Source organism: Notolabrus celidotus, chromosome 13 (assembly GCF_009762535.1).
Source record: "Notolabrus celidotus isolate fNotCel1 chromosome 13, fNotCel1.pri, whole genome shotgun sequence".
Taxonomy (NCBI): Eukaryota; Metazoa; Chordata; class Actinopteri; order Labriformes; family Labridae; genus Notolabrus; species Notolabrus celidotus.
In genome coordinates this window covers 11,369,643-11,380,049 of record NC_048284.1, presented here as the reverse complement: position 1 = coordinate 11,380,049, position 10,407 = coordinate 11,369,643, and the positions used below count along the sequence as shown (strand labels likewise).

The following is a 10,407-nucleotide window of genomic DNA, read 5'->3' as shown; positions in this document are numbered from 1 at the left end:
CCTGGCTCTCAGCGCCTGGTGGAAGAGACCTCCTTCTCAGATCCACTCAGACTCGGGCCCAGACCCAAACGGGTGCCCTGAATAGAGCTCCGTCATCATTCCTGCCAGGAACAACGGACAGCTAATGCTGGAAAGTTTTACCTCCTTAATGTTGACACTTCACATTTTCTAATGGATTTCCAGTCCAAATGGGACAATGACAGCTTGTGTAGGGTAAAGCACATGCAGTTCACATCAGGGAACAATGTGGGACAGCTCTGAGGATTGTCCAGAGCCTAAAAATGTGATGACAAAGCTGCATGGGTTAGGGCCACAGAGGAGATACTGAAGATGTTGACCTCCACTCAGGGAAGAGTGTGATGAAAAGCACTGATAGTTTTGAAATCCCATATGTTGGGAGGTAAATTGGGTATAAGTCATAATGAACGTCGTATCTGTGACGTCACCCATCTGTTCCTGAGCGCTGTTTTGAAGCCAATCGGGAGCTATATTGGAAATGTGGACTCAACTAGGCACAGTGTGACGTAAAGAGGCAGAGTTTGAGCCTCCTAGCCAACAGCTATGTGTTCCTGCCCAGGAGTCAAGTCAGTCATGTCCTCATTTGGGCAAAAACTTGTAATCTTAATATCTTCTGAACCGTTGTGTTAGAAAAAAATTCACCCCCATACAGTGTGTGCCGATAGAGAAAGGAGCTATCCAGACTGCACTCGTCTTTTGTACCAGGCTGTAAACATGTTCATTTCTGCTGTAAAGATCGTCTTTTTTGAATTGGTGTGTATGTGGTTTCCGGTGTTTCTGCAGCCAGCCTCAAGCGATTCTTGATGAATTGCAGTTTATAACACTTTGCATGGGCTTCATAGTTTGAGACCGGAGGGTGCTGCTTGGTATAAGTATGCAAAGCTTGTATTTGGGATTTAAAAACAGTATGTATGTAATGAAGGCCCTGTCAGGTTAAATCAAGGGTTTTGATTGCCCCGAAATTTTTAGGGAACTGTCCCCTATGTATCTGAATTAAGGGTGTTATTTAACATAATTTAATAGGCTAAACATATTTTGAGACAGCAGCCATTTCAATAACTGATCCGTTGTGTTCTTGTGTATCCATTTCCATTTATCCATCATTTTTGTAACAGTTTTTGACATATTCTCTACTATTAGCTAATAGTTTTAACTCAACATAGGTTACTTTGAGCAATCTATCTCATTCATAAATGACATGTAGCTTGCAGCATTTAGTTTGTTTTTTTCTAACATCCCTTTATAATGTTGAACTGAACTTTCCTTTAAGCTAGCAGTTGAAAACATTGCTCCTCTGCTTTTAGACTTAATTGAAGAAGTTTTAAGTAAATACATTTTAAGCTAACTAATTTAAGCTAACATTTCTCCGCTAGTCTGCATTTTCAACATTTATACATTAATTTAGATGCTAATATAATCATTTATCCTTACTTTTGGCTAACTGTTTTGAGTTCAAATATTTTACATTTACCATTTGTTATCGTTGTTTAGGATTACCTTAGGCAAGTGGGAGCATTGAAGCTAACTTTTGAAGCTGCTGCTTTCTTGCTAACCAGCTTTCTCAGCTAAACTAAGTTGGATGGAAATGATGACTCAGCATTGTTATGTTTTTTTATTTTAGTTTTTTTTTTTCAAAATTATTTTTCAATTTCTGATTTGTTTTGTGATCCTACAATCCTGTTGTCTAGCCCCTTCTTAGGGTATTACCAGTGTTTGGCGAGTTACTTCTAAAATGTAATACACTATATATGAAAAGTTACTGTCATTTGAAAGTAATTAGTTACATTACAATATTACTGTCTCTGAATTGTAATGTGTTACACTACTTGAGTTACTTTCACCAAAATAGGTGCAGAAGTATGACTAGCAATCTAAAATGCTAAAATATAGTTTATTGCAGCTGATTATAAATCCAGTGAAGGGTGATGTGGTATAGCATGATGACTGCGTAGGCCCTAAGGCTACTAACAACTTCATATAACAGGCACAGTGAAGGCTCATGGCGCAATACAATAAGTAACAAAGACCGTTAGAATCACAAAAGCAGACAAAGTCAAAGTTTGGTAAGTTATGATAAAGATATCATAAATATTTAAACTTAACTTCAGTATATTTGCGCTTTGAACCATACTACCCATTGGTTGCTAATCTGGTGTACAGCTTCTACATCAAACCATCCATCGTTTAACACAGTTTCTGTGCTTAGAGTTACTGCAGAATATAAGATTGGCAGATTTCTTGGCCCCCTGATAGTTACTCTTAAAATTTGAGACAACAATAACAGTGTTATGCAAGAAAATGAAAACCACCGTGTGGTATGTATGTTGGCCATTTTTGAACAAGTTAAGAACCCCAAATGGGATGGGCACAGTCTCTCACCACTTTCTCTCTAGAAATGAAAATAAAGATGTGAAACCAGAGTGTCACTGCATGCCTGTGTGCAAAGCTTCACAAACATTCTGAGCTTGTTTACCACAAAGTGTCTTTCTGTGTGTGATCGAAAAAATCTAAACAAAACTGTCTTATTTGTTTCGATCGGTCCTTTCAACTTTTGTTAGAACATCATTTTGTTTATCTGCATATGTCCCAAAGGCACGAATAGATGGACATTCTTTGAGTGCCTAATGGTAACAAAGTTGAATTTGAGTTTACCAGTTTGCTTACAGAGAGAAACAGGGAAAGTTCAGAGGCAAATGGGATGGCAGCTTTATTTGTAAAGCACATTTCATACACTGAGACCGATCAAAGCGGTGTACTGACTGAGAACTAAAACAAAAGACACAGAAAAACAATTCAGAGGAGCCGGAGTAAAAGACTTCAATTAAAAGAACATTAAAAAACAAAAGCGCAGACAAGAGGTGCATGGTTGAGAATATTTATCGTAGAGTTTAAGAACAACTGAAATAGAAAGAGGACAGATTTCAGGGGAGTTAAACTCAGTGACTGAGACATTTGCTAAGTATTTTCCTCTCCTCACTTCCAGACGTTAAAGAAACTTTATCCTGAGTAAGTTCCATCTTTTTTATGAGTTAAGGAAGAGGGAAATAATTTTTGGGACGAGAACGTTTAGACAGCAAAAAGTAGGCCACATTTCGACAAACCATCATCTTATAAATGAGACGACTTCTGTTCTTAAGGCTGGAAATGTCTCTCAAATGAAACTACTTATTTGGTTGTATTTATGGCTCAGCACACGTTTCTTTTTAATCACTCAAAACCTCACTGAGTCAGGTGTCATTAGCTTTTCTTTCCCATAGGCTTCCTGCCACATCAGTGTCTCCTATCAGCTCTGAAAGACAGGTCAGTTAAGTTTTAGAATCATTATTATTGTAACAATAATCAAACTGTCTTAATAAATTACAACTACATGATGTTTTGTGACGGGTTTAAACATGTTTTCATTTATTTATTCATTCAGTAACCTAATCAAGTCAGGCAATCTCAATCAAAATAAAATAATTACAGGCAACCAAATGTTGCCAATTCCAATCCCATGATTAAAGTCTGGTCACCATGTGCTCCTTGAACTCTGTGTCCTCTGAAAACCTGTTCACTTCCTCATCATCATATCACCGACACAAGAAGGAGAGGTGTCTGGACAGAGATATTCCCACAGGCAGACTGGATGACAGGATAATAACCGGCTGGAAGTTTTCTTTCCAGTTGTCTTTGATATTGTTTTGTCCTTCATGTAAAGCAAACTCTAAAGGCACCAAGAGTGTACCACTAAAGTGTTAAAAATCTCCTTTTGAAAGTCTGCCTGAGCCAATCACTATGAATATATAACCTTCACACATTCATGGTTAAAATAAACTTCAAGTATTCATATTTTCTCAACAAAATGTTTGAATGCAACTAAATTTATCAGAGTAACTGAAGCAGAAAACCTTGAAAATGCTGCCCTCTTTTGGTGATACTGTGTAGAGGCAGAAAAGATAATGCAGCCTAACCTATTACTGCAAGGTTTAAGCCGTCTAATTCACAGTGATTAACAGTGTGTGTGCCTTGGGTAGTATGTCATGTCCTCCAAACACAAATGTGGATGGCCTTAAATGTGTACAGGAGGATTTTGAAGTTGATTCTGAATTTGACCGGGAGCCAGTGAAGCTGCTGGAGGACGGGGGTGATATGGTGGAAGGAGGGGGTTCTGGTAATGATGCGGGCTGCAGAGTTTTGGACCAGCTGAAGTTTATGGAGGGATTTGTTAGGGACACTGAAGAGGAGTGAATTACAGTAGTCAGTATGGGAGGTGACAAGACTGTGGACCAGGATAGCAGTGGTATGAGGGGTGAGAGAGGGGCGGAGATGATTGATGTTGCGTAGACAGAAATATGCAAACCGGGTTATGTTATTGATGTGAGAGTTGAAAGAAAGAGAGCTGTCGAGGATGACACCCAGACTCTTTACCTGAGGGGAGGGGGGCACTGTTGAACTGTCTATGGTGAGTGAGAAACTGTCAGCTTTGGATAGGGTGGATTTAGTACCTATAAGATTTAAGTACTTGGCTGATTTCAAGCTTTAGAAAAAAAAATCTCTAACAGAGATGTAGTAAAATGGATTAGAGCTATTGTATGATGCAAAATAAGTTAGGAAGAGAGCTCTTTTAAGTGGGGTGGTTACTATGATTCTAAAGATCTTGTAGCACTCTCTATAAATCGAAAAAATCACATTTAGCTTGACCTAAAAACAACGGGAAAAAAAGTTTTGGAAAGATTTAAAATTAGATTAAATACTTTTTTAAAAGTTGTGTTTTTGGGCATTGTTGCCTTTGTTTGATAGGAAATCTGGAGAGAGACAGAAAATGTGGGGTGTAGATAGTAGGGGAGGACATGCAGCAAATGGAAGAGGCCGGGAGTCCAACCTCCAACCGTAGCGATACGGATTGTAGCCTCTGTGTGTGGACAGGAGCGTGTCCAGAACTTTTTGACCGGGGTGGCCCAACTGAGGCTCTCACATAGACAGGGGTTGTCAGTGCATTTACAAATAAATAACATTTACCCTTTCTGTCTTCACAACCTACTTTCATTAAAGTACTAAACAGTTGTTTTATTCCTTTTGACTTTGCCACGTGACAAAGAGGCATACATCTTCTAAGCTTAATTCTTTAAGGACTTACAAAAGATGTTTTCTCAAAGTCACATTTGAGGGCACTAATAAAGAAACCTACTGTCAGCCTTTTAACTCATTCCAAATTATAGATTTTAACAGAAACCCCTGGGGTGGTCTATTGGATTTCAAGGGGTGCCAGTGCCACCCTTGAATCCCCTCTGGACACACCACTGTATATGGGGCATGCGCTTAGACAGCTAGGCTGATGGCTAATATCTTTTTGACTTGTTACTATTGTTTTATCACATTGTTCAAACTAGCAGCATTACAGCTCAATCTCTGGTTGGTCCACAAACGTTTTCCAAGTCTTTAGTGACTGAAGTTGTTGCCATGGGAGCTTAGGTCAATAGTGTGTACGTACCTCTGCCTGTTTGTGCGTCTGAAGCATAAACTTTATGAGAATATTTACAGTACATACCAAAGGTCTGAAGTTGAGTGTCTGTTCTGCGACTTGGCTAAAAGAAAGTGTGATAATAATTGAATACAGCAATAACTTTCAGAATATAACTTCCAGATAGATTCACAGACTTGTACAAGAGTTTGTACAAAGATTATGAGACCAAAAAGCTGATTTAATGTTCATGTTCTTCATAATGAAAGCATGTAGAAGTATGCACATAAATGTGTTTCATTCATTTTCAGTCATGTATCATTTGGCATATATCTCTAACAATAGCATCTTAAAAACCTCTTAGGGAGAATCCACAAAAATATAAGAATGAACCACAAACCAGCAAGCTTGTACAATTATATCCTATTATTTTATTATCATACATCAAAAACAGACTGCATAACATTGTGATTTTAGTGACATATTCTGACAAAGCTCACTGAATATGCACTCTGATTATATGACAGCAGGTTCACATGAACAGTAGCCAACATGTAGGTGTATTTAGGAAAGCCAGCCTTGTTGTGAAAGGAGGCTCGATTGTGCGCTTAAGAAGTCTGATGGTTGGGATCAGACCTGAGATAAAAAGCATTTGCAAATATGTGTTTAAGTTTGTTTCCACCTGGATGTGTCCAGGGCGTTATATTTACCTCAAAGAAAATGTAATCTGTAACAATAAAGACAACTTAAAGTTAACTTAATCAACTTTGATGCAGCTGAAAATCTGAAAATCCAAACTCTAGAAAGTCTGAATGCAAATTATATCACCACTCATTTACTCTATGTAAGAAAGAACTGTTATTTGTTCCAGGCCCAGGTCAGAGTGAGGGAGGACTTTGTGGGTTTTCGAGGAGATTAGGTTTTTATTTTTTGGCAGTCTGGAGGCGCTCGGTCACATTTTCCCAGTTAATGACATTCCAGATGGCCTTAACATAGTCCGGCCTCACATTTTTGTACTGCAGGTAGTAGGCATGCTCCCACACATCGATACCAAGCAGAGGGATCAGACCTGAGGGTCAGAGAGATAAATAATTACATCAATAGCTCTGTTTTCAATGTGGTGTTTGAAAAATGACGTTGAAAGGTGGTTTGCACTGACCTGTGGTTCCCTGTAGGGGATCCTGGTTAGCACAGGCAGCAATACGAAGTCTTCCACTCTCTTTGTCATAACCGAGCCAACCCCAGCCCGAGCCCTGCACAGCCACGGTGGCAGCAGACATCTTCTCCTTCATCTTCTGGAAGGAGCCAAAGTCCCTCTTAATGGCCTCCATGAGCTCGCCTACAAAAAGTCACAGAGGCAGGTGCTTCATCAAGGCAATACTGCACATTAGTCAAGAATAGTTAACCACTAGAGGGCAGACTGACCAAAGAAAACAACACAGTGCTAAGATAGCACCTTCCCTTGGCTTGCTGTTACATTAGATTCATGTTTGTTTCTACTAATGGAATATCAGTAGGGTTGCAAAGTTCAGGGAATTTTTAAAGTTGGAAACTTTCCATGGGAATTAACAGGAATAAACCAGGAATTTACTAAATTGAAGGTTGGCTCTTAATAGGGAACTTAAATATAGTTGGGGAAAATATATTTTAGTATAATCCTGACTAAAACAACCAGATTTCATGCAAGTACAGTTGAATATCTATGCTATTCCTCTATCACATGCACATAGCACACTGCTTACTGCAGGGCTATAGAGACAACGCCCCGTACATGTACTGTGCATTCCTCCATCAAATGCAAAGATGATTTGTAGAATCCTGCAGGGGCTAGGTTTGAGAAGCTTGAGGGAAGATGTTTTTTTATTTGCATGTTGAATGGGACTTTTTTGGAGGGAGAGGGGCTCTCTTCATTTAACATTTGAATGGGACTTTGTTGGGATTGCATTTTTGTTCATTTTTGAATGGGTTTGGTCGGGGGGATGAGTAATATTTAACTCAACATTCATGTGTTTGTTCTTCAATGAGAGATTTGATTGTTCAGTAAAATATTTAATACTTGATAAAGTTCTGCTTACAAATAAATCTGTTTTAATTGTATTATTTTGGATGGATGTCTGCTTATTACAAAACAAATATTTATGCTTGGATATGATACCTTTCCATCAAATTACCCTCAATTCCCAGTTAATTCCCATAAATTCCCATAATTTCCAATTTGGAATATTTCCAAAATTCCCCAGCTTAACTTCCCATGGAAATTTACTGGAAATTTTCCACCGCTTTGCAACCCTAAATATTAGTCCAAGATAAAATACCTTGTAACTCTGGTTTGTTATGCTGTCTTCAGTGAAAACTTGGATCACTCATGTACTGTAGTATTTGAGTTGGAATAGTTGGCAATGATTTAGTTTGGTGTGTGGAGAGGGTGGTGAGACTCAAAAATAGAGTCTGTTGTGACGGCCAAAAACAGCAAGCTAAAAGCTGCACTGATAAACAGAGACCGTCCAACTACCAGCAACCGTGGCCAGAGACGTGCTGCATATAATGAAGGTTTAAGTTATCTACAAAACAAAGCATTGTGAAGAGCATAAGAGAGGACATGCTGTTCAGAGTTATGTATGGATTTCTTCCTTACCCTGTGGCTCTCCACCTCCATTAGGAGAGAGGTTTGTCCAGAAGATAGAGTGGTTAAGGTGGCCTCCTCCGTTGAACCTCAGGGCGGGCTGCAGGGAAACCTGTGTTGTCACATCCCCTACAATACAGATCACACACAAGCAGGTGAATAGAAAGAAATCAGATCTGTTATAATATGTAAATGTTTGTATGTGTGATACAAAAATCATCTTTATATTTGTACTGACGAAATTCACAAACATGTCTGTGAAGGTTCTCAGTCATCCAGGTCATGGTGATCCAAAGCTTGATCCTTAAGGCAACTGGACTGGTAGAAATTCTTGAATAATTTCTACCAGTCCAGTTGCCTTAAGGATCAAGCTTTGAACTCACAAACATGTTTCCCAAGGATTTTGTGTCCGTACCTTTTGCCAGAGCCTCCTGGTATTTCTCCTCTGTGACGTTGAGGTTGTTGACGTACGTGGCGTGGTGCTTGCTGTGGTGCAGCTGCATTATCTCTGCGTTGATGCTGGGCTCCAGAGCTCCATAGTCATATGTCAGGTCAGGGAGTGTGTGCTTCTGCCTGGAAGCGGCTACCTGGTTAATAGCTTGGCTGAGGCCGACTGCACACCTGTAACACAACAGAGGGAGAAACGTGCTTCAAACACACTGAACCTGATGAAAACAGCTTCAAAGCAGGCTGAGTGTTCAACATGTAGGGTTGACAACTGTCCCATATTAGCTGGGACATCATGTTTCATACTGGACCTCAATTGTCCCGTATATTGACTATTAACTCTTGTGAATACAGCAGACTGCACTCCACAGATCCTAGATCAGATAAAACCACAGTGGATCATGTGCCAATCACACCTGCAGAAAAGTGTTGAGAGGATTTTCTCTCTGATGGCCATTAAATGGTCAGACTCAAGAAACAGATGCAGCACAGAGCTGATCAAAAATGAACTTCAAACATCTGTAAACTGTGACTTGTCACGTCAGGACTTCTCTCTGGCTGTGCAAAAGGACAACAGACTGCTTGAGTCAGTCAAGAGCAGCAAAAAGTATCCATGGAAAAAGTACATTTGGTGAGTCATACTCCTCTATTGCATTTATTTTTTCATCTGCCTGTTTTTGTATGTGGCTTTAAGAGCCAAATTGAGGTTACATAATGATACAGTAAGGATTAAAGGGAATATACACACTTTCTGTATTTCCAGTTGAATCAGAATATGAACATACACTGAATTCACACATCATGCTCACACCACCATGGAACTGTGCACCTGAAAGTTGGCAACCCTACCACCATTGTATATATAAAAGGCACATGTCTGTGCATAACACATGAAGGTTTTCAAATAGATTGGAAGACAACTCGAACTTAAATTGCACAGTTAGTTGAAGAAAGCATGGGGGGAGTTTCATCAGCCTTTAGCAGATGACCTGAACTTCTGGTAGTTGTTGTAGATTAAATCAACAAAGGTTTAGAGGAATGTTTAGCCCCGAGTTAGCCATGTGTGAATAAGTGAATGTGAATGAAACACAGCATACTGTCTTCAAAAGAAAGAAGTGCACGACTGCATTAAAGTTAAACTAAATGTTTGATTCGGTGCGACACAAGCTAACCTTGATAAGCAGCTGAACTAAGCTAGCTCACTGTGAGCTCTCAATAAACAACTGCCTCAAGTTCATGAGCAATCAGCGCCAGGACGAGTGTTTTTCCTCATTTCGAATGCATTTTAATGATAATGTTATTAAAGTGTAAGTCAATATCAGTTTACCTGCGAATTTGGCCAGCTCTGCTAAGCATGTTCATGATAGTGCTCATATAGTTGACGGGAGGGAGTGGAAAGTACTGACTGCCCTTGAAGTGTACACTCTCAGTGTGACAGCATGGGACCGTACCATTATCATCATCATGCGGGGGTGCTGACAAGGTTATTTAGGAATACAATTATAGACAACAGCAACATTTAAGCCACTATTTATGCTGTAAAAATCATACTCATTCTTAAATGTTATTTTCTGTTAAATTTTGATAATCTGCTATTGATTATAAGCATGTTAGAGTATGTATTTTACACCGCCTACACCCTCAAACTACATGTTGTCATGTTCCTTCTAGCTGTTTTTTCGTGGCTTTAAAGATCCAATGATCCAAATACGCGCCCCTCAGGTGTCGTTGAGTATTTAGTAAATTTGGGAAATAAAACAAGCTTATGACTGTAGTGATAGAAGTTATTACTACTTCTAGCCACTAGGTGTCAGTGCTAGGTACCATAACCTGTTAAGTACATATTGCCACGGTTCCACTGAAATATAGCAGTAGAAGA

General features: G+C 39.3%; 1 protein-coding gene across 1 annotated transcript; it reads right to left on the bottom strand.

Annotated features, from left to right (window-relative positions):
* Positions 1-5,869: 5,869 nt before the first annotated feature.
* On the bottom strand, positions 5,870-9,985 carry sod2 (superoxide dismutase 2, mitochondrial). Its single transcript, XM_034699821.1, has 5 exons — positions 9,856-9,985; positions 8,497-8,702; positions 8,094-8,210; positions 6,618-6,797; positions 5,870-6,527 (listed from the first exon to the last, which is right to left on the bottom strand). The coding sequence occupies exons 1-5, from the start codon at positions 9,900-9,902 to the stop codon at positions 6,382-6,384; spliced, it is 696 nt and encodes a 231-aa protein (XP_034555712.1). The 5' UTR covers positions 9,903-9,985; the 3' UTR covers positions 5,870-6,381.
* Positions 9,986-10,407: the final 422 nt, after the last annotated feature.

Bases quoted from the DNA above. Each gene is read 5' to 3' on its own strand.
- sod2 (XM_034699821.1), bottom strand. From the start codon at position 9,902: ATGAGCACTATCATGAACATGCTTAGCAGAGCTGGCCAAATTCGCAG. The intron at 8,703-9,855 runs GTAAACTGATAT...GTTGTGTTACAG, and splicing joins AGAGCTGGCCAAATTCGCAG to GTGTGCAGTCGGCCTCAGCC. The intron at 6,528-6,617 runs GTCAGTGCAAAC...TCTGACCCTCAG, and splicing joins TCCCCTACAGGGAACCACAG to GTCTGATCCCTCTGCTTGGT.